At 39.0% G+C, this 24,582-nt stretch overlaps 1 protein-coding gene across 10 annotated transcripts in view; it reads left to right on the forward strand.

Moving 5' to 3' along the window:
- The window catches only part of PPP1R12B (protein phosphatase 1 regulatory subunit 12B), a 105,392-nt gene that overhangs the window by 18,429 nt on the left and 62,381 nt on the right, over positions 1-24,582 (forward strand). For 5 of the 10 annotated variants that reach the window (XM_035122901.2, XM_035122902.2, XM_035122904.2 and 2 more), the window contains 12 exons: positions 513-631; positions 1,975-2,134; positions 4,988-5,132; positions 8,664-8,738; positions 9,226-9,302; positions 10,152-10,294; positions 13,786-13,898; positions 16,168-16,368; positions 17,498-17,580; positions 19,047-19,172; positions 21,134-21,316; positions 22,371-22,556. In XM_035122901.2, the coding sequence (XP_034978792.2) occupies positions 513-631; positions 1,975-2,134; positions 4,988-5,132; positions 8,664-8,738; positions 9,226-9,302; positions 10,152-10,294; positions 13,786-13,898; positions 16,168-16,368; positions 17,498-17,580; positions 19,047-19,172; positions 21,134-21,316; positions 22,371-22,556 (1,611 nt within the window). Of the gene's footprint in view, positions 1-512; positions 632-1,974; positions 2,135-4,987; positions 5,133-8,663; positions 8,739-9,225; positions 9,303-10,151; positions 10,295-13,785; positions 13,899-16,167; positions 16,369-17,497; positions 17,581-19,046; positions 19,173-21,133; positions 21,317-22,370; positions 22,557-24,582 lie in introns of those variants that run through there. The other 5 variants (XM_035122908.2, XM_035122909.2, XM_035122906.2 and 2 more) reach the window with 4 other exon arrangements.

Consider the following 24,582-nt stretch of genomic DNA (forward strand, 5'->3'; position numbering starts at 1 on the left):
GGATATATAAACCACATTAAACGTTTGCTAGTGCCACAAAACTACCGTAATAGTTTATTAGATAATAATCTGGCTCACACTGAAGCAAGAGGAGGAATTCCGAACAAGAATGTAGGATAATTAGCGAAACTGTAGGATTATCAGGCCAGCTCTGTGGATGACGATCTGTTTCTGTACAAAAAGTCTGTATAAGCCTGACATGCATACTGAGGGGGGAAAGTCCTTTTAAAATAAACTTAAGCAAAAACAGATTGAGATTTTTTTAAAAAAATGAATTATCTGGTTGTTTCCAAAATTTGAAAGTTTCATGAAGAATTGTATCTTAATTGGCTGAGCAAATTAACAGTAATAGCTATTTGCAGGGCCAGTCTTGTGATAAGGGAGATCACTATCACTAGCTGCAAAAAATCTGAATTCAATGTTTTGCTATTTACTGGCAAAGTATAAACACAAAGCCAGATATTGAACTCGTGCTGTGAAGTCCAGTCTCAATCTGGCTCTCATACATGTAGGTATCTGATAAGTCATGGGGCCAACGTAGCTGCTGTGAACAGTGAAGGTGAAGTCCCGTCTGACCTTGCAGAGGAAGCAGCCATGAAGGACCTGCTCTTGGAACAAGTAAAGAAACAAGGTAAGGAAATTGTATGTCTTACTAACCACTCTTCAGTCTTGTGGGGTTTTAATAAGAAAAGCATATAAACTTTGGTTATAAAAGGGGCCTGGAATTTCACTTTAGTAAGTAAAACATTAGGAACAGTGACACCACACAAAAGTACATTTCTAAAGTATAGCATTTTGTTTGTTCTCCTAAGTTAGGCTGTACACAAAGGAAGATAAATAATCATGAAAACGTGAATCATCCATCCCCTCTGTATGTTGGTGGCTTAAACCTAAGATTTAATTCAGACTGCTGTTGCTTTTGTCGTGAGTTTTTGTTTGTGCTAAATGTAAAAACCCATTTTATTGTTTCTGCTGGCAATTGCCAAAGGCCTCAACATCAGAGTAGTCATTTTTGCAGAGTGTGTGCATTATCAGTGTGTTAATCCTTGTTTGAAACAAGCCTAAGGTATGTTTTGTATTGAGACAATATTGCTTTCCTTTTCTTGGAGTATTTACAAAGCTTAAAGTTGTCTTACTGTCATCACCCTCCCTCCCTTCCCACACTAGTTATTTTTGGCGCTTGCAACTACACCAGCTTATTGATTCTATGCAGCTCAGTCTTTCTGTACAGGCATTCTAAAATGCTACCCTATGAGGAGATGTGGACTTTCCTGATTGACATGTGTAGAAGGATTGATGTGCTGCTTCAGTTTTTCTTTGTAACAGCAAGGTTAACATTGCACAAACAGCTGGTCCACAGCACAGTACCTAGGTAACTTTATTTATTTGATTTGACAGTTTGGTGATTGCCCACTTAACATTAGAGAAATGTGGAAGATTGCCTGGAAGGCTCACAGGGTGCTGCTGTGGAAAGTGCAATCCTTTCTGAATATGTTAGCATGTTCCCTTGGAAATGAAACTGTTTCAATTCTACTTCTTTTTAGCTAAGCTTAGTAACTGTTTTTATTGTTGGAGTTCACATATTAATCAAGATTTAACTTCAAAGTACTTGTGCTGTTCAGCTACAATGAGTGTACTTCCAGTTATGAAAAGTTACAAATAACTTTAATTCTATGTGACGTTTTTTCATAATCCTAAATGATGTGCAAAAAACATGGTTGAGATTTTATTCAACTCCATTCTCAGCATCTTTAATGTTTTTGTGGTGTTCCTTCAAGCTTTAGATAAAATGAGCCATATTAATTGTGCAATCTTAGTTTTAAATATACTGTCCCCTTCAACCCTTTGTGCAATTAAATTAATCGGCAGTATATTAAGGACAAAATTATGAACTTGTTATAAAACTTGTATCCTCTCCTCTGTATTATTTTTGTTCTGCTTTGGGCTTTTTACGCCTGTTGTCTGTTTCTCCAGGATTGGATCTTGATCAGGCAAGAAAAGCGGAAGAGCAACAAATGCTGCAGGATGCACGGCAATGGCTGAACAGGAGGAAAATTGAAGATAGGAAGCAGCCCCGAACTGGTGCTACAGCTCTTCACGTAGCTTCAGCTAAAGGCTACTCTGAGGTGATGAGGTACTGATCTGTTTCCATTGTTACCACTAGCTGTAATAAACCATGGCCTAATGGTACTCTTGTAAAAATTGACTCTGTGAAGAGAGATTTCTACAGGTTTCTGGTACTATGAGACGATTGGATTGGATTATGATACTATTTATTCCAATAGTACTAGATGTGTTTTAATACGCAGTGATTTAATGTATCTGCCATTTCTTCTTCTATTTGGGGATTAAAGTTCAGTGGAAGTGGGCTTTCAACTTTTATCTTAAACCTAAGTGTAAAATTACTGCATATTCTCTTGCTAGCTAATATCACCCCCAGCTAAGGATGAAGGCCCAGCTGCAACATATTAGCTGTAGAGCTAGTTATTATTTGTGAGCCCCCTTAACCGGAAAGAGGCTGTTGGTACACACTAAATATTCACTGGCTGCCATGGTTTCTCGAAAAAAAGTAGGAATAATAGTACTTTTTGTATGATGGACCTTTGATTAGCCTTGAGCCCTTGCAAATACCTGATTTCTCCATCCTCTGGAGCTAGCATTGTAAGGATGGGACATATGCTGCATTTCAGTTGTTTGTTTCTACACTTGTTCACTTGTTTGTAAATGAAGGTCTCCAGGATTTTCTGATAGTTGGCTTCGGTGGGATTTCTTTTCTTATAATTTATTGTCTGCAGCATTTATAAGATATACACAAACTAACAGCATGGCTGGGAAAGTGTAAGGTTTTGTAGGGTTTTTACAGCTGGCTAATGACTAGGATAGGTTTTTCAAGGATAGCTATTATTGCAGGGTAGGGCTGTAATTGCAACATAGAGGCTTAGCTGCTAGATCAGTATTGTCTTGATCTGTGTAAGTATGAAATGTATTCATATTATCAACTTGAGGAAAAAGTACCTGAACTTGATTTTAGTTGATTGATAGATTTAAATGGTAATACTTGCCCGCTTTATGTTACTTTTCCAGGGCATATCTTCAGTTTGCTGACCCATAACAGCAGTGTAGAAAAGCTTTATTGAACATTACATTCCTGTGCTTACTTGAGTGTTTAGTTTCTTGGTATGGAGAACATTTGTTGGCCAACACTTTTCAGTATGTGTTGGTATGCTTGCTTTTTGTGTTGAGGTAGCTTCCGGCAAACATTTTTACAAATGTTAGTTCTGTCAGTTTACTTACGCAGCACCAGTTTTTAGCTTCAGTGTTTGGATAGTATCATGGGCCTTTGCAGGTTTTCTGCACCTGGTTTCACCAGGCTTTTGGTGATTTTAATACTAAGAAATATCAGAATTCTTGGAATCTTTTCTGATCTGCTCCTTATTAAGTGATTGCACTGTGCCAATTGAAGGTGTTTGTTTTAAAAGCCAATCTCTAAATATTTAGTAATTATTTTAAACAATAGTTGAGATCCAGACTCAGCTGAACTTAGATCTCATTGAAATAAATGTGACAAGTTGGTTGTGACTTGACACCAATAAGACTTAGGTTTTTGTAGCTTGCAGTGCAATCCTATTTTTGTCTGCTTGGAGGTAAGTCCTATTGAGTTCAGTAGAACTTACTCCCAGGTAAGTTTGTATAGCATTACAGCCTAAGTATGGACCTAGACTAAAGAGGTGAAAGCAAAGTGGAAGCAACAACTTCTTAAGTAAAGCACATATCTGCTGCATAATTTTTGACAATTATTTTGAATACTTCCTTGTTCATTGTCTTCCTGCTTTGAAATCTGTCCAACACATCCCCTGAAAGTTCATTTATTTTCTGAGCTGTGCATTGTGGGAGTGATCAACAGTGAGTGGTTTTTTTTAATGTAATCATAATAACATGCAGATGCAAAAGACACTGAAATGACAGCCACCTGGTTGGATGGCAGTAGGGAAACAACCTTCACTGCCATTCACAACACAGCCTTATATTCACTTGTCTAGCCCTTCTCTCCTGCCAGGAATGTTGTGTAGGATTAACACCCCCCTCATATTCCAATATATGAAAAACATTGTGGAGTAAAATAAATGGGTGTCATTGTTTCACACTAACAGCAGTTCATCAGAGAGGAAGTGAGGAGGAATTTGGAAAAGTAAACAACATGCAGGTAATTTTCCAGTTGTTATGCCAAGAAGGAATTCATTGTTGAAGGGGTGAAAGTTCAGTGGCAAAATAGATACAGAAGACCTGTTTAATATGGAATCTTCAGAGGAATCTCAGTTAGGAAGGTTAGGAAATACTTCTGCCTGAGACACTACTGCACTGTAGTTAAAGAGGACCATAGTTTCTCAAACTCCATTCATGTAGTCTATAAAAAGGTTGCAGAACAGTTAGGAATATTGGCTTTGCACTTTATTTATTTATTGGACAACACAAAAATATTATCAAAGCCAATACTGTGGTTATTAATAAAATGAGTTATGTAAGCGCTTAGATTTATACTACAACAACAAAAGTTATGTGTCCCACCAAGGCCCCTGGGAGTTTTAAAAAATAGATGGGCCTATAGTATAATACTATATTGTATATTGCAGGCATAGGCAAACTCGGCCCTCCAGGTGTTTTAGGACTACAAGTCACATCATCCCTGACTACTGGTCCTGTTAGCTAGGGATGATGGGAGTTATAGTCCCAAAACATCTGGAGGGCTGAGTTTCCCTATGCCTGGTATATTGGGTAATGGCACATTTGCCCATGCTGGAGGATGCTGTTCCTGCAACTTCTTCCTTTTCTTTCCAGGTTTGCTTCTACCCATGACTGGAACACTTTGAGCTGTGTGCTTTATCACACTTGTCTCTCACAGGGTATAAACCTATTTCATAAAGCCCACTGCATGTTCTTAAGCTGCATGACTGAACTGCTGCCATTCTTGCTCACTTGCTTTTCTTAGGCTCTTGATCCAAGCTGGGTATGATGTGAATGTCCAGGACAATGATGGATGGACTCCACTCCATGCTGCTGCACATTGGGGAGTGAAGGAAGCTTGCTCTATCTTGGCTGAAGCACTGTGTGACATGGACACCAGGAACAAGCTGGTTAGTGAGCTGTAGACTATTAAATTAATACAAGAGCCCCCAGTAGCAAGATGTTCCTTGACAAGCCAAACATGCACTTAAATAGCACATATATAATTATTGCCTGTTACTTGACTTTAGTCAATAGAGTAGGTTGCATTATGCACATATTTTATTCTCCCTGTCAGCTGAAATGTATTTTGAAAGGTGTTGTTGAAAATACATTTTTGGTGTGTGTGTTCTTTGACTTTATTTCTATTTTCAATGTGATAGGCCATTTGAAATATTTAGGGCCAAAAGTCCAAATGGCTACTTTCTACCTTGTGTAATATCTATGCATATGATTGGACTCTTATCTGATATTATTTTTATGTAAAACTGATGGAAAAAGGCCTTCCCACACTGCATCATATTTTGGCAGTGTGCTAATTGTAGATGTGTCAATTGACTTCTAAGCTAGAGCAAATGGGTGCTTCCTGAAAATTTATAAACTACACCCACACCCACCAAGAAGTGTATCACCATCCTGCCACAACTTAGAAAATTAAGATTTTAAGCAGGCTTCCTCAACCTCGGCCCTCCAGATGTTTTGAGACTACAATTCCCATCATCCCTGACCACTGGTCCTGCTAGCTAGGGATCATGGGAGTTGTAGGCCAAAAACATCTGGAGGGCCGAGGTTGAGGAAGCCTGATTTTAAGTTTCTGTCAAACTTAATCAGAACTGTGATGTCTTGCATTCTTGCTGTGGCTGCTGCCACCACTGCTATACTTTCCCTTGCCTATGATGCCTATGAAGGAGCGTCTCCACCCCCATCGTTCTGCCCGGACACTGAGGTCCAGTGCCGAGGGCCTTCTGGCGGTTCCCTCATTGCGAGAAGCCAAGTTGCAGGGAACCAGGCAGAGGGCCTTCTCGGTAGTGGCGCCCACCCTGTGGAACGCCCTCCCATCAGATGTCAAAGAGAAAAACAGCTACCAGATTTTTAGAAGACACCTGAAGGCAGCCCTGTTTAGGGAGGCTTTTAATCTTTAATTGATTATTTAATTCTTCTGTTGGAAGCCGCCCAGAGTGGCTGAGGAAACCCAGCCAGATGGGCGGGGTATAAATAATAAATTATGATGATGGTGTCTACATTTACAGTGTCTTCTAGGAGTTAAAAGAGGAGGTAGAGTAGGAAAAAGAACCAAGTCCCTTCACAGACCCCTGGGATAGTAGACTGGGTTCTGCACTTACTCTACAGTCCTTAGAGTGGGGTAAAAAAAAAGTTAGGCTTCGAGAATGAGACCAGTTACAAAGTGCTTTGGGGTATTTTGGTGGTGTTGTTAGTGCTGATAAAGATGGGAACAGTAGGAGGAAACCTTAGTTTATTTAACTGTCCTTGGTACTGAAATTGTTTCTATGGTGAGTTGGGGTTTTTTAAGGGCTTCCATTAAAACCTCACTCCCAGTCTTGGATGTTCCTGGGGATTTGCCAGTCTTTCGAACAGTTTTAGTTTGCTGCCTGGAGTGAGGATGGAGACTGACAGCAAACAAGTAAGTGTGTATGAGATAATGTGGTAAACAAGAAAATCCTTGGTGAAATCAGGCCAGACAAGCGGTACCTGCCATGAGCTTTGTAGAAATGTGCAGGGCTTTGTGCCAATAGTAGTTCTTGTCTTTGCTTTTAGTGAATGGTACATGAAACATCATTTATGATATCATTTGCAAAGAAGGTTCTATGCCTCACAAGTCATATATTTCCATGTCTGATGAAATCAGGCATCTGAATTAATGCTTGCCCTAATCATTCAAAGTGGATCATTTCTGCAGCATTAAAACTGTTGGTGGAGGTGGAAAGAGGTAGAAGCAGTAGTAATATTTAGAGGCACCTTTAGCTTGCTTGGAACATTTGGCCTTGATGTTGTGCCTACAAAATATTCAAGGGTCATTTATTGGCTTTCTACTGTATAATGTAAGAAAGTAGGTGGTCACTGTCATCATTATATGTTTCCGTTTTTGGGAATGTTTATTGAGCAAGAGTCAAATTTGCTGGAACTGCTAAGTTTCTTGGATCTTCATTAGTCTGCATTATGACTTGGGTGTTGCTCTAAGGCTGTGATTATGATATGGCTGACAAACTCACATAGAGCTTGGTAGAAAAGCTGCTTGAAGAAGGGCAGATGGTACCTTACCCTCCTCTGATGAAGCATTAATAACTCATATAGTCAGTCCCCTTCAGTGAGCTCTAAGAAGACAAGATGGGCCAGTGGTCAGTTGCACTTCTTCAAGCACTTCTTCAAGCAGGGGAAATCCTTTTGCTAGCTTTACAATCCTCAGAAGTTCAGGGTGGGAGATGGCATTCTCTGTGGCAGCTGCTTAGCTGTGGAATTTCCTCCCAGTTGAGGTGCACCTTGCTTAGTCTCCCCCCCCCCCCAATAAATCTTTTTTATTGAGTTTTCCATTGCAAATGTAAATTAAAACATGAAACATCAACATCATCATTTAGGATTCCCTGACTCCTTTGACTCCCCTCTGCCCTTCCATGGTTACAATTTTCAGTCTTTTTCAACTGCTTCACTTATTTTCTCTATTTTTCTTAAATAATCCATTTTTACCTTAATTTTTAGTACATTGCAAGCATTACTCAAATCCTGCCAAAGTTTTTAGTTACCTTCATTGCTTAGTTTCTGCCATAAATTGAAGGCACTTTTTTACCCCAGCCTTTGATATATATATATATATATATATATATATGGGGATCACCCTATTCTCTTGACCGTAATTTATTTTAGTATTGTATTTTTAAATGGTTGTAACCTGCTCTGGGACTTCATGGTGAATAAGAACTCTAATTTATTCAGTCACCACCAGCAACTCTATTACTATCATTATGTTCCATTGATCCTATTGCCTTTGCTATAATGTTTGATAGAGATGCTCATAAAATCCTGCCCATAACTGAAAGACTAGGAGAGAACTACAAGATCATGCATTCCCTCCCCCAGTCCCTTTACTCTCAATGACAAGCTTTCCTCTGACTGCCCCCCCCCCAACATATTTCATGGTTCAGGATTCTGTATGCACCAATCCTAACCATGGTTAATACTAACCAGGGTTTTAAAATGTGTTTGCAAACCCTAGTTATGAGGGATTTTAGCTAGTAGTTGTCTGGAAGTGGTAGTATTGAAAGTGTTATCTCTGTACTGGCTCAGCCTAACCTAACTACTGATATCAGAAGCTACATGTGTAAGAATAGTACTCTAATTTTATTGCAAGATACTTCCTGATATTTTTGACAAATTCCATCATTTATCTCCTATTCCATGCCTCTGGCTGGTCTATCCTACAATAATCAATCTGTATAACAAAATGCATGCTTAACTTGGGAGCTAATATATAATTAAAAGATATGGCCAGTCGGTAAATTGTAAAGTTGCTTTCAAAGCCTTGCCAGTTACTGTAATAAGAAATGTACATTATAAACTTTGCTTAATAAACATAAAGAATCTCCTTTCCAAACTAATAAAATGCCATCCTGAAAGTGCTTTTGTTTGCTAATTGCACATGCCATCAGGGTCAGACACCATTTGATGTCGCCGATGAAGGATTGGTTGAACATTTAGAGATGCTCCAGAAGAAACAGAATATGGTGAGTTTCTGGCTATTCCTTTTAATTAGTCCAGTATTCATGGACTTGTATGCCAATAACCTGAGAGTTGCTTGTGAGATGTTAAATTGAAAGAGGTCAGCATTAAAAGTACCAAGATGATGCAAATACAGTGGTACCTCGGTTTGCAAACTTAATCCGTTCCAGAAGTCTGTTCTTAAACTGAAACTGTTCTTAAACTGAGGCGCGCTTTCCCCAATGAGGCCTCCCGCCGCCGTTGCCCTTCCACCGTTCGGATTTCGTTCTTAGACCGAGGTAAAGTTCGCAAACCGGGACACTACTTCCAGTTTTGCGGAGTAAACAGAGCTGTTCTTAAACTGAAATACCACTGTAATGTCGAAATCCCTTAACTTTAGAAAATGTCTGGGAAGCTTAATAATAATGGAATTTGAGAAGGGGGATAGTGAAAATGATCTACCGGAGCCATTAGTAGTTCTTTAAAACAGCTTTCTAATTATGCTTTTGACAGCTGCGCAGTGAAGAGACAAGAAACAAGCTAATAGAAGCTGATATGAATGGGAAACTTCAAAGCGGGCTCTTCAAAAAGTAAGATCTCAAAGTACATGGTGTGGGTGTCTTGCAGCATTTGATGTGAGCATTGTTGTGGGGATGGGGTAGGAAATGGTTTTGGAGATTGTTGCATTGGTTTTATTGTTTTTAGAGCATGTCTTTCAGTGTCTTATTCCATTTTTACTGTGTATATTGCTTCAAAGACTTTATGCTATCAAGCAGCCTATAAATTTGTGAAAGAAAGTAACCCATTTTGAGCTTCTATAAGTCAAGTCGCTAGCACGATCTATAACATGGTGGGGCACCAGTGAATTTTGTAGCTGATGTGGAAGCTATTATTCGTTTTTAAATTACCTTTTATTGAAGAATGTGTGCTCTTCCCTCAGATCAGGAGCTCATCTAGTCAGTTTCACCTCTTCACTGACAAAAGAGCCACTGTGGAGTAGTGCTTAGTGACTTGCAATGACCTGGAGACTAGTGGTCAAATTCTGACTCAGTCATGAAGCTCACTGGGTGGCCTTGAGCCAATCATTTGTCTCTCAGCCTAACCTACCTCACAGGGATGTTATGAGCTCCTTGAGCTCCTTGGAGGAAAGTCATATAAATATAATAAAAAATATAATAAAAATGATTAAAATAAGATGGCTGAAATTAAAAACTTGGGGGGGGGACCTGAACATATGTACAGATAGAAGCTTTGGACACTGGGCCTAGGCTAGTGCAATGTTATATTACGGGTGGAAGTTGCTCACATTGCTCTGCAGAGATGATTCCGTAGAAAGCCTTATTTGTGTTCTGATATTGTCAGCTTCTTAAAAGCACAATAGTTTGTTACTTAACTTATTCCATTGTGGTGAATACCTCTCTCAACCACTTGTACTTCAGCAAAGAGAAGATTCTTTATGAGGCAGACACTCTGAAATGCCTAGAAAGGGAAGAAGAAAACAAAGAATCCAGTAGCTCCAGCTCCGAGGAAGAAGAAGCTGAGGAAGATGAAGCTTCAGAGTCTGATACTGAAAAAGAGGCAGGTAATATATAGAACTGAGTTTTGTTTTTGTTTCTTGCCTAGTTAAGTACTGATGGGCCAGGGAATTAATGAGAACATAAACCTCTGCTTAAAAACCTCCAAGAAATAAGAGTCCACCATCTCTCGTGGGAGTCTATTCCGCAGTCGGACAACTCTTACTGTCAGAAGGTTATTCCTGATGTTTGGTCAGGTTTCACCTTCCAGAGGAGATTTTGGGGGGCTTGTGAGAAGCTGTAGTGGGGATGAGAGTTATGTGAGTAGAAGTGTACTGTAATCAGTACTTGTTCCAGACATATAGCTTCTTGAAGTCTAATGTTTATAAGCAAAAATAATAATTACAGTAATGGAAAGAAGTGCTTTTGCATAGCAATTAAAAAATGAATATCTGAAACGTGAATTATCTGCAGATTTTGGATTTTCTGACTTGACTATCATCTTCCAAAAAGTTTTTAACCATTTGTCTTAGGGGTTTTCCAGATTTATATTGCTACAGCTGTCCAGCTGTTGCTCTTTATTTAGATTGGATGAAAATATCTTAGCACTGTTACTTCACATTCATTTATATATTGTAGCAGTATAATAGCCATTTAGGCGTGGTGACTGGAATGGTTCTGAAAATGTTGTCCTTTAAAACAAAGCAATCTATCTAAGATGAGTAAAGGATCACTAAGTGGGTAGAGCTCAAGCATAGAATGTAAAGCTTTATTGCAAGATTGCATGTAGCAAAGACTCTTAAATGTTTGTATTACGCTGATATTCTGTTGTTGCTTCCGCAGGGTTACAGTGGATGAGTACATGAGTGGGGGTTATACATCAGAAAAGTTACCAAGGATAGAAAAGTTGAAGTTCAGCTTTTTTAGCTTTGTCTTGACAATCAGCTTCTGCTTTAGCACAATAAATGAGGGGGAGAGCTATGTATACCACCTTGACATCCTTGGAGAAAAAGTTGTGATATAAATGCAATAAGTCAATAAAGAAAGGGTGTAGGACACTGCTGTAGGACTAGGTAGTTACAAATGTAAAGAAATACAAAGGTGTTTTTTTTTAGCTCTATCTTTGCCAAAGAGCCATAGTCTAGCACATCCCTTTACATAAGTGATTGTGTGCAGCAATGACTGCCTCTCTCTCTCTCTCTCTCTCTCATTTCTATTCCCTCAGACTCAGATACACCACTTTTTTAAAAAATAGACAACTCATATGTGTGGATCTACCCTGCATTTTTTTAGCTGTGCGCACCAACTGGAATATATTGCTATCTAAAAACTGAATGCGTTTCTCAGCATATATTGCTGTAGCACAGAAATAGACAAGGACTTGGCCAGTTCTTTATGCTATTAATAGCTCTCTCAGAAGCAGAAATTAATCATCAAAGCAGATACAGTAATGTAGTCTTATCTTGCTTAAAATAATTATTGTCCACTGTCATGGACAGAAGGAAAAAAGGGAGTCTTTAAAGTCTTTAAATGGCAGCTGGGGGGTGGGGTGGAGAGAGAGGGGTTGTTGCTAAACATATGTTTGGCCTTGTTACTACAGCTATTTGTGATTCTCCTTAGCTGCTTGGGTTTTGCTGCCACCAGTCACTTGAGGGGCTGCATAGACATCAAGTAAGGAGACACAGCTAGACAAAGTTGCCCAGGGGTAATTATTGTAGTTCGATAAATATTTGTTTCATTTGTGCCTTAAGCCTTGAAACTATCCAATTTTTCTTTCTACTCTTCAGTTAATATATTTCACACAGTATTATATGACTAGCCAGTAAACAAATGTGTTTGATCACTATCTGGAGGCCTAATCCAGATTCATTTTGGAAGCAAGAGTCTAATCTAAAATGGATCCAAGTGTTGGGTAACCCCAGGTAAATGGCTATCAAATTATGTCCGCACCCCGCACCCCCCTCCCCGGATTCATCAGTAACTCTCATACAAAATTCAAAATCATACTTTTAAAGTGAGCTCTTGATTTAAACATAAGCAGAAGTATTGTTTGCAAAATCATTTGGAGATAGAAGAGAGTTTTGTAGGGATGTGCTTGAAACTGGATTAACAGTGCTTACTACTTACTATACAGGATGGGAGACACCTGGCTTGAGAGCAGTACATGTGAAAAGGATCTAGGAGTTTTGGTTGACCACAAACTTGACATGAGTCAGCAGTGTGATGCAGCAGCTAAAAAAGCCAATGCAATTCTGGGCTGCATCAATAGGAGTATAGCATCTAGATCAAGGGAAGTAATAGTACCACTGTATTCTGCTCTGGTCAGACCTCACCTGGAGTATTGTGTCCAGTTCTGGGCACCACAGTTCAAGAAGGATACTGATAAGCTGGAACGTGTCCAGAAGAGGGCAACCAAAATGGTCAAAGGCCTGGAAACGATGCCTTATGAGGAACGGCTTAGGGAGCTGGGTATGTTTAGCCTGGAGAAGAGAAGGTTAAGGGGTGATATGATAACCATGTTCAAATATATAAAAGGATGTCATATAGAGGAGGGAGAACGGTTGTTTTCTGCTGCTCCAGAGAAGCGGACACGGAGCAACGGATTCAAACTACAAGAAAGAAAATTCCACCTAAACATTAGGAAGAACTTCCTGACAGTAAGAGCTGTTCGGCAGTGGAATTTGCTGCCAAGGAGTGTGGTGGAGTCTCCTTCTTTGGAGGTCTTTAAGCAGCGGCTTGACAGCCATCTGTCAGGAATGCTTTGATGGTGTTTCCTGCTTGGCAGGGGGTTGGACTGGATGGCCCTTGTGGTCTCTTCCAACTCTATGATTCTATGATTCTATGATTCTACTTCAATGAATGAATTTATTAACTGCCATGGATAAGCTTTTTCAGACATTACTGAAAAGCTATTAAGAGAAAATATTGCTAGTCAACAGATCTCATACAGATTTTTGCATTTTAAGCTAAAGTGTTTTTGCTCAGGTTGTGGGGAAATGGCTTTTGAGGTTTGTAGTTTTCTTTCTTGCTTAACCTAGTCATAACAACAACAACAACAACAACAACAACAACAACAACAACAACAACAACAACAACGATTTATTATTTATACCCCGCCCATCTGGCTGGGTTTCCTCCGCCACTCTGGGTGGCTTCCAACAGAAAAATGAAATAAAATAATCTATTAAGAGCCTCCCTAAACAGGGCTGCCTTCAGATGTCTTCTAAAAATCTGGTAGCTGTTTTTCTCTTTGACATCTGATGGGAGGGCATTCCACAGGGCGGGCACCACCACCGAGAAGGCCCTCTGCCTGGTTCCCTGCAACTTGGCTTCTCGCAACGAGGGAATTGCCAGAAGGCCCTCGGTACTGGACCTCAGTGTCCGGGCAGAACGATGGGGGTGGAGACGCTCCTTCAGGTATACTGGACCGAGGCCAGTATACAGATGAAAGGAACTGTGACTTGAGTATCAGGGACACATCACCCTTTTAACTGTAGAATTATGGTAGAATGTTCATAACTATTTTGTCACTTGTTTTTTTCTTGGTCTTTCATTATAGAGAGAAAGGAAGAGTCTATTGCTAATCATTCCAATTATGAACCCAGAACTCTAATCACAGAACAAGTGCCACCACCAGAGCATAACTCTTTCACTATGGCTCCTGCCAGAAAAGTAAGTGGAGGTTGACTTCAGTCTTAAAAGTGACAACTTGCTTTGAATCCTAGCTTACAATACTGTGCAAACTTACTTGCAAGTAAATTTTATTAAATTCAGCATACTTCCAAATAAACATTTAGAGGATCAAGTGACATTATACATTAATATTCAGCAGAATTTCTTAAATTTACTGCATGGCTGTGATCATACTGCCCAGTATCTATCTAGTGCATAGACATTTCACCAGACATTTGAGACGATCATCTTAAGTGTAGTTGGGTATTGGGAAGAGGATTGTTCTCAATGCCACATCAGCAGCATTCTGCTTATGCAACAGGACTTCTTCCTTCACTCCTTTCCCCGTGTACTCCCAAAATCTGCTCAAAAGGGTTCCCCATCTTCTCAAGAGGGCTGCAGAGGTGAGGAGAGGGAAGTTCTATTGTGCAAGTGGAGCACCAACATTGGTTGGAACCTAGAGTGTTGGAATGGGCCAGAGAGACCTATCTGAAATCCCCACTCAGTCAACCTTATCCACTTCAGGATAAAATTAAGTAACCATATTTATGTCATCCTGATAGAATGCAAATGAGGTTGATTTAATCAAGATAGCTTTAGGAGAGCTGCATAAATTGTTGGTAAAACATTGAGAAGCAATAATATTCTGCTATTTTTACTTAAAAGGGCATGTGCCCCAAATTGATCTAAGAGCCATATTTCTCTTTGCACTGAACCTGCAGAATTTTTAGGAGGAGGAAATTGGTCTTAACAAAGGCCTCATCTTCATTGTTTATTCTTAGAAAATATGTATATCCCCCTTTCCACCACCCGGCTTGTTTTCATTCTAAAAAACAAACTGCACTCTTCAGTTAATTTTATGTTGGACATTGTTTAATGCTTCATAAGAATCCTGGATTTCTACCTGTTTAGAAATCGGAGAGGGGTTCTTGCTGTTTTTTTGTTTATTCTTGTGTTCTGTTCAACAGAAAATGCTGTCATCAAGAATTGTTATTTTTTTAAAAAAGAATTGTGCAATAAAGGTGTTTTTTTTACATGTAAGAGAGTTAACAATCTTCTGCATTTTCTTAAGAGCAATGTGGTTGTCATAGCAGCAGAAATCCCAGGTTATGTAATCTTTCCCAGATTTGAGAGGACCCTGTGTGCTAAGATTTTATATAACTGAAACGGCACATTAGAATATTTAGTACTAGGTTCCCCCCCCCCCCAAGTGAAACTCAAAATATTGCTGGGGGGGGGAGGGGGTTAATCCCATTCTGTCTTAAATTGTTGATTGATGATATATAAAGCTAACATAGATATTCTCATTTTAAAAGTATGGTAATTGATTTGAATCTGTGCAGGTGAACCATTAGGATGAATGATAGAAACAGAACTATCAGTAATCTCATGCTTCAGCTGGGACAGCCCACTCCATCTTTGGAAAACACTAATGGTTCTTTTGGGAGAAGATTAAGATAGGCCATTTGTCCATATACTGGTCATTTGGGAGGACCGCCTGCAGAGGAGCCCGGGCTTTCTTTTCTTATACTTGTATTCTGTCCTTGCTGCAAGGACTCAGAATAGCATTCATGGACTTTCTTAACTAGGCAATGTCATGCTGTTCAGCTTTACTCTTCTTCTTAGCTTAAACATTAGGATGGGACTGGAAATGTTTACAATAACCTTGCAGAGGTGGAATATATTGGATTGAAATGGTCCCTCTGCAGTGCAAAGCATATGTACAATATCATTTGGCCTTTAAGCATTTGCTAATATCCTACAAGCGGCTTCTCTGAGCTATGAATCATACAAGAGAGTCCTGTATAAGCCTCTCACATGTGAGATTCCACCAGAAAAAAATAAAGAGTTATATCATTTTGAATAATAAAGACACTTGAGTAGTTAGATTACCCACCACCACTGAGTGACAATGAAGATGGTTTATTCAGGATGGTCTGAAAAACAGGCACAAAAGAGGTGTAAAAGATGCAAGCTTATGCTTCACTATAGTCTCTAAAAAAGGCATTTTACCAGTTCACTGAGCTTTAGGGTTCAGAAATCAATGCTAGATTAGTTGTTTCTCACAGATGGATGATGTGTATGCCTGGCACTTCAAATACTGCACTACTGGTAAATTTGTATTAATTGGTTTAATGTGTATTTCATGTTCTATAGCTGAAATGATTTTAAACTGTAAGTTAATCACTGGAATAGTAAACCAATCTGGAAGCTTAGTTTTCCCTAAATATCCACCACTCTTCCTTATTGTCCTCTTTCTCTGTTGAAGTTTACTCCATTGCTCAACAAGTCTGAAGAGCAAAAAGATGAATCTCCTTCATCATGGAGGCTAAGTTTACGGAAAACTAGCAGCCAAAACACGCTTAGTGAAGGAAGTGTTCCTCGTGACATGCCAAGAGAAAAGGATGGTTCCATATATCGTTCTTCTTCGACCCCTCGGATTTCTGCATTATTAGACAATAAAGAGAAGGTGCTGAATATTCTGGCTTTCCTCACTTTGAAATGCAAGTTTTGTAACCTTATAAAGTGTTAGTTAAAGGCCTTTCCATATAACTATTTTTAAAGCAAACCTTTTTCTTAGGGATGTACTCATTAGCCCCAAGGCAATGACAGTAGTACTACATTAGAACAGGAACATAGCAAGAGCTATGCTGGCTCAGACTGGGGTTTGATTTGGGTATTGGCAGTTTGGTTTCAACAGTGGCCAGCCAAATGCTTCTGGGTTGCCTGCAAGCATGCCATGAAGGAAACACTCTTTGCTGTGGTTAGTTTCCCAGACAACTGGAATTTAGAGGTACTGTACATTACCTCTGAACCTGGAAGTTACATTTAGCTACCTTGACTTGATGGTAGCAATGCAAGGGTGCTGGCAAAGTTGTGCCACTATTTATCAGATGTATGGGCACTATCTGGTACCTGGGACACTCATGCAGTTTCCATGCCACAGTCACAGTAGGCATACTGGAGAGGAGGAAATCAGAATATTTTAATATGCGTAGCAGGGAAGTAAGATAATTTTTGGACTACCACTGTCACCTTTGTTGATCTGGCCATTACATTTGTACTGGAGCAAGGAGAACAAAAATCCTGACAGAAGCATTGTGATGATGGTGGAATTGTATATCGGTGTCTCTTTCCTCTAGATTTGTAAACTAAATGATAACCATAGTGGACTATGTTAAACTTGATTGATTGATTGATTGATTGCATTTGCACCCCACACTTCAGCCAAAAAGGCTCCCAGAGTGACTTACATAAAATCAAAACAAAACACTCCCTACCCACATGCTTACAATCTAAAAATGACAGCAACTTAGCACACAAGGAGGGAAGAGGAAAATCTGAATCAAAACTCAAGCCCCAATTTCTCAACAGCTTTTCCTATATTGACTAGCTGGCACAGTTCAGAGGCTGGATGTGCCTGATGGAGCTGGGCCTCCAGCAAAGCTCTGTTTCCTCCCTTTCCCATTGAGGCAGTCTGATGGAATTTAGAATTAAACACTTAAACAGTGTATTTTGATTCACAAAGTGTTTGACAGCTCTAGAATTTTTGACTGAAAAATTAAACATAGTTAAGGAATTTATTTTTATTTCAACAGGACAAAGACAACAAAATCTATTTTGCTTCAATAGCCCCTCGAAGGTTAAACAGTGCAGGTGACATAGAAGAAAAGGAAAACCGGTAAGTCTCTTTGAATTCGGGGCTTAACTCTTAAAGAGGTGAATATTTATGAGCTGAATCTGTGAAAGATTCTTTCTCTCCCCACCCGCCTTCTGCATCACATACATAAGTTTCACGTCATCATTCCACTTACGTTTGAAACAAAGAAGAGCCATGTTTTGGCCGTCACCCAAATTAACTTCTAATATATTTAAGCTAAGTAAAAAACAATTTAGCAATATACAGTTCTGTTACTTATAAGGCTTTCCTTTTTCTATGCTCCCCCCTCTCTCTCCCCTTTCAATTGAATGTACCTGGTATTTCCTTTGTATAACTGGGCTGAATCCAACTAAATCATTGCATGCTCAGAAAGACTTCCATGAGTGCAATGGAACTGCTTCCCCCACTTTTCCCCAAAGTGTCCTTCTGCAAATCTTCTCTCTGTCCCCCCCCCCCAATTCTCTGGAGAAGATTTGGGGACAGTGCAAGGGGCACACGGAAGGAGGGGAAGTTTCTTTGTGCTTGCAGAAATAGTTCTGCACACACAGTGATTTAGTTGGATAAAACCTACTGTGTTCTTTCTCCTTTCATATGTTTCTTCTCAATCACTCTTATTAAATCCAGGAAAAACAAAGTCTTATAATTAGAGATCCCCTTTTGGACCTTCTGTGTAAAAAGGAAAATGAATTGATCTATTTGGGTCAGAATATTGGGGAAATACCTCATATTTTGAATATTTTTTTACGTAACTGACGGACGAAAAATTGGAAGTCCCTTTTATTTTTCTTCTCTTTTTTTTTGTTTCCCCTTTTCTGTTTTTTGTTCTTATTCAGGTTAGCTTCTTTGATCCTATTGTATTATGAAAAAACTTTAATAAAATCTTATTTATTTATTTATTAAAAAGGGAATGACCATGTCTTTTCTGCAGGGAAAGTTGGATAACAACAACAAAATTTTACATGGAGAATAAGAATTGGTTTTCAATAGCTGACATGCTTAATATAATATACTATCATTATATTATTGTTTGTGTATGTGATCTATTACAAATAGTCCTGTTCTTCACATTTGGCTGGATCTCCTATTACTGTACTGTAACATTTCTTATTCATAGTTAATTCTTAGATGTGGTAGACATTTTATTATTTAGCTGGAGCACGTAATTCTAGTTTGTGAGCATGATTTTTGCTGTATATTTTTATAGTGATATGACAATATACTTTGCCACAGAAAAGGTATACTGATCTTTAATTTTGGCCATGCTATCTTTTAGTGGTAGTTTGTAGATAATCTCAGCATTGCATATGTACTTAGTACCCTAGAAATAGTTCAGAATGTAGAGCTATATTACAATCTGAACCTTCGATTCACTATAGACTGGCATGTTTCTTAACACCCAGTTTGACTAGCAATAGGCTGTGGGTTGGCTTGAGGGTTTATCAGTATAGATTTCAGTTTAAGATCCCCCACTCCTATTGCATTTGCAGAGAATCTGCTGTAAATTTGGTACGGAGTGGTTCTTATACCCGGCAACAGTGGAGGGATGAACCAAAGGGAAATGAAGCACCTGCAACTGGTGCACCTTCCACTTATGTATCTACTTATATGAAAAGGTGAGTCATGTTAAAACCTCTGCTTTTAGATGTTGCATTTTGCTTTCCATCTAATATTTACATCTACAAAAATCTGATAGATACTATGATTACTATGAAAACCAGTGACGACAGAAGCCTAAATGATTTTTCAATTGCATCAGTCTTACTTCTCTTGTAAATGTGATGAAAGTTGCAGGTTTCATATGCCTCGGCACTCACTGTTTTTCCTATACGGATAAATCATATACATTAGGAAAAGTGTCTTGTGTGAAATAGCAGAAAATGTCACTTTATCTAGAGACTTAGCAGAAGTGAGATACATTTGTGGAAACTACAGTAAGGCAAGTTTTACATTTTACCTTGTAGAGCATCCTGTGTAATGTCAAAATTACTCCTTACGGGCACCTTGTGTCCAAAATAATTGCTCAGATCAATTGAAACAATGCACAAACACCTTCCTTTCAAATACAAAGAAACATTTATTTGTTTCAAATAATACTAAAGTGCTTAAAAATGCGAACAGATAAAAGCAAAAAGTTACTGAACACATCAATGTTGCGAGTCTGTTATGAATCAACAACCCGAATGATTTGGAGTATAGGCATAGAAAATAACAGTTCAAATCAGGAACGGAAATAAGAAATGATACCTCTAATTGCTAGACACATTTCCATCTTATGCTAGTCTTCATTTGACAAAAGGTGTGGTAGCTGCTCCTAGGGTTTGATAAGACAGTTTAGGTTTATATAAGAATAGCCTTGCCAAGATCAGGACATTTGGTCTCCCAGTTGCCAACCAGAGAGAGGCCTGTGGGCATCCCACAAGCAAGACATTAGCCCTTACCATACTTGTTGCTTCTTAGCAACTAGTATTCAGAGCCATATTATTTATCCTGGAATAGTATGCACCCATCATGGCTAGTAGCCATTGGCAGGTTTTTCCTCCTGTGAATTTGTCTAACCTTGCTTTGAAGTTGTGCAAATTGGTGGCCGTCATTGCATCCTTTGGCAGCAAATTCCACAGTCTGTTCTGGATCTTATAACATTCAGTTTCCTTGGATGATCCTGGGCTTTTTCCAAACCAACCAACCACAAATGTTATGATCTTTCCTCTTAGGGACATTGTTCTAGTCCCATTACCATTTTTGTTGCACTTCTCTGCACCTTTTTCAGCTCTACAGAACCCTTTTAGAAGTCCGGTATCCAGAACTCAACACAACCAAAGTGTGGTTGCACCACAGACTTGTATAGTAGCATTATGATATTGCCTGTTATATTTTTGAAGGCCTTTCCTAGTGATCCCTAATGTAGAACATAAAATATCAGTTTGACAATCATGGACCTCCATAAATTTCTTAGCGCCTGAGCCTGAGTAGTGAATGTGGCCACTATGAATGTTTTAAACTTACCGGTATCTGTGTTGGTTTCAGTGAGCTGATTGTATGCATTGTGTTGCACCGTGGTAGACTTTAGGGCCCAAAATCATTCCAGGAAAGTATACGTGCTTAAATGAAATAAGTCATTTCAGTTTTAACTGAAGTTACTGGTCCTTTTACCTGTGCCTGAACACTTTCATGTTGGCTATTTCATCCTTCCTCAAGCTGTACTTTAGCCATTTCTTTCTTTACTGGATGTTTCTGAGCTTTCCTTCTCACTCTCTCTTTTTCATTTTGTTATTTTATCCAACAGAATAACCTGACACGAATACAGTATGTGCAACTGAGTTTATTTTTCCACTTTCCTGTTTCTTCTCTTTTTTCCTGTTTCCAACCTATTACTTTATCTCCCATGTTTCTTCGGTCTTGATACAATATCTTGCTCATTTGACTTCTCCTTAGCCTAGGGAATTACGTATAATCTCCCCTGCCTTAATTTTGCTGATAGATAAACATTCTCTCGGCAATTAACCAGGGTCCTGTGCTGGTCTGCAACAATATTTTAAATCTTCTCTGAAGCAAGTGATTTTCTGCTGTCTTACAGTGCTTCATTTGGTAGAAGTAGTGACCTCAGCAGTCCCTATATTTCAGCCAATCGCAATGCATCTTCTGCTACCTCACCCACTATTATTGGTTCATCTACCTCATTGGGCACAGAGTGGCAGCTTGCCTCTTGCCCTTCATCTGTCAATTCTAGCACTACAGCATCAATACGCCAATTTAACAGGTAAGGGCTCATACGGTAGTATGTCCACGGAAGAGGGTTTATCAAAGTGCCCATAATTTTTGTTTCAAAGCAGTGATGCTTTATGGTGTGATATTTCAGTCTGAAAATTCTTCCCAAGAGGTTCTATCTCTAGTTAGTAAAGTTTTCAGAATGAATGTTTACAAACTCCATACAAACCAGCTTCCCCCCCCCAAATACAGTGTTGAACTGTGTGTATGCCTCCTCCCCCCCACTTCCCCAGACCAATCAGGTGTATAAATTGAGTCATTTTGGCATTCAGTGCTTTAAACTCTTAATAAGCAAGTTACAAAAATATTTTAGCTCATATGTATTCTTTTAAAAAAATGTTTATTTTCATTTTCCGAAGTGGCAAATAATAAAACTAAACATTACAAGACAAAATAAAACAAAGTCATGCATAACATAGACATTTTCCTCCATTATTCACATTGGGAAGTAGTAGTCCTTCTTGTGAAACTGAATATCAAGGCATTGACACATTGCCATTATAGAAACAAACATTTTATACCAAGGTGTCCTTTCAAAACAACTCCTATACTGTAGGAGGCTACATTTCCTGCATACCCATGTTTACAAAAGACATAGAAAGAAACCAAATAGAGGCAAATGCATCAGAATCTACTAATCTCCTTAACATTATATTATGTGTCAATTGTTTAAGTCAGCACAGTGTACCATACATGTTTCACCATGCTTGCTCTAAGCTTCTAGGCCAGGCTTCCTCAACCTTGGCCCTCCAGATGTTTTGAGACTACAATTCCCATCATCCCTGACCACTGGGCCTGCTAGCTAGGGATCATGGGAGTTGTAGGCCAAAAACATCTGGAGGGGCCAAGGTTGAGGAAGCCTGTTCTAGGCCATCTTCACCACATAAATTGTCAGCTTTGCATGATGCACCAAGAGTAAATTGTTTCCTAAACTTAATCTTTAGATAATGACTGGTCTTTTAATGGTTTAACTCACTTTGTTTCCTATTTCCCCCCCTTTAAGGTGCTCTACCATTGCACATGAACCCCTGTTTCATATTTTTCAGATCCCCTTATAGACAACAAACTGACTCTACAACAGAGAAGAGCACAGAGGGCATCTCTCCTAGCATTCCATTAAGTGTCATAACAAATCTCGCTGTACCCAGTAGTGCCAATGGTGTCACAACTGCCAATTTTAACTCAACGACTGGAACAGAGTCCTCTACTGGTGATGCTAGAGATCGGAGAAGGTGAGTGAGTATTTTGGTGGTATTCTTGTGAAGTGTGTTTTGCCTTCACCTGCTGTAACAATTGATTAGAAACATTCTCCTGTGTTAGTGATCAGATTGTGCACTGAACTGGACTAAGCTGTGTTGCAAATATTTGCGACAGTTTGAAATGATATTTCCTGAGAGGGTATTCACCCACTGTTATGTGCAAGATTTCCTAATTTTTGGTATTTACAGTCAAGATGTATTTGTGGTTAAGGTGACTTGGTCACAGCCACTATTTTGAGTTTAGATAGGATTGTGTGGGTGCGCATGTATGCTTGCAAGTACTTTTTCTTATGTATATTCTATGCAAACATATTTTATGCAAACAGTTCAAAGAAGATCTAGGATTTCGTTTAAGCTTTCCACTATCCATTGTCTTCATTCAAAGCATAGTACCTCCAGATTATAAGTTTTGCATAACAAACCCACATGAGTCTGCTCATTCAGTTTCTTTTACTGTGTTTTTAATCATGCTGTTATTTCATTGTGAGCAGTTGCTGGAATTCTCCATGGTACTATGCTGATCTGGCACTACTGAAATATACATTAGTTTTGCCCACATATTTTTGGAATGGCCATAGCTATCTAAAAGGACGTTCTTCTATGGACATGTTATTTTGTGGGACATGGGGGAAGATGCAGTTGGTTTCAGAATTGCAAATTTATTGGCAGGATTCAACTATGTTGCTGCATGTGCCGAATGAGATCTGTGTTCCCTCTGCATCCCTTAAATTTGTCTTGGAGAGTTGGTGGGGGACACAGGGGTAGGAGAGGGAGGAAAGTCCCAGTGTGAGTGGACTTCATTTCCTTGGTTTCAGATGAGATTAAAGCAGATGATATTTAATGCTGAACAATTGTGGGGTTTAAACCATATTCTTATTAATGTAAATCAGTCAGACAACTACTGATTTTTGAGAGGAAGCCTGGTAGCTTAAAATGAAAAATAACAGGCATTTGCTAGATACCACAATATGGGTTTTCATCACTTAATGGCAGCTGTCACAATAGCACATTCATCTAATTCAGTGTTCTCAAAGGTCCATATTTCTCTTAGCAACAACAACATAAACTCCCAGACTAATATTAGATCATTAAGATGCCTCCATAACAGGCAGCTCCTACTTGCCTATTTGAAGCCACTGGATTAAAACTGAAATGCATTGCTAGGTTTAGGGAGGAGAGAATAAGTCAGCTGGAATGTCCTTCCTTTCAGAAGGGTCCTGCTACACTGACTGAAAAGCTGACTGTGTAGATGTGACTTTGGAACAAGTTCCCTTCATACATTTTGTTCTAAGTGCAAAAATCCAGAGGCTCAAATGTCCAAATAGTTTCTATTCAGGTTTCATTCATCATTTCCCCACAATGGTGTGAAAACTTCCATCTGATCTAATCCTGCGTTGATCCAGTAACGTCTGGATGGAAGAACCACATGGCAGCCCTTCGCTTGTGTATTGTATTCACTTAGCCATTGTGGTTTCCTCATACAAACATTAGTGAAGCAATTTGAACTGTACTAGGTTGAAGTGACTATTGGGTTGCTGTAGGAAATGAACCCAAGACTACAGTTGACCTATGATTAATAGCATGTAGATTTGCTGTGTGTAACTATAGACTAATAATCCATCATAGAAATTAGATTTCGAAATGGAGCCTGCTATCATATTCTGCTTTTGTTTCAGCATTAACTGGGGAAGCCTGGAAATTTGACTGTAGGCTTAGTAGTTTGCTGATGCATGTTTCTTTACACTGAATTATTCTGCTATATTATATTAATGTTGTGCTGAGTCTGCTGTCTTAAAACCTTGTCTATGCTGCCTTAGTAGTTTGGATTTGGGTGCTGAAACAAGTTCATTTCTAATCTACACATAAACACTCTATTTTGATCTTGCCGTTATTGTTTGTTCATCATTTATATTAAAAACAACAATTAAGACACATGAATGATGGGACTTGCAGTCATATGATTGAAAATATCTCACATTTAGCAAATTTTTAGATTAAC

This window comes from Zootoca vivipara, chromosome 7 (assembly GCF_963506605.1).
Source record: "Zootoca vivipara chromosome 7, rZooViv1.1, whole genome shotgun sequence".
Taxonomy (NCBI): Eukaryota; Metazoa; Chordata; class Lepidosauria; order Squamata; family Lacertidae; genus Zootoca; species Zootoca vivipara.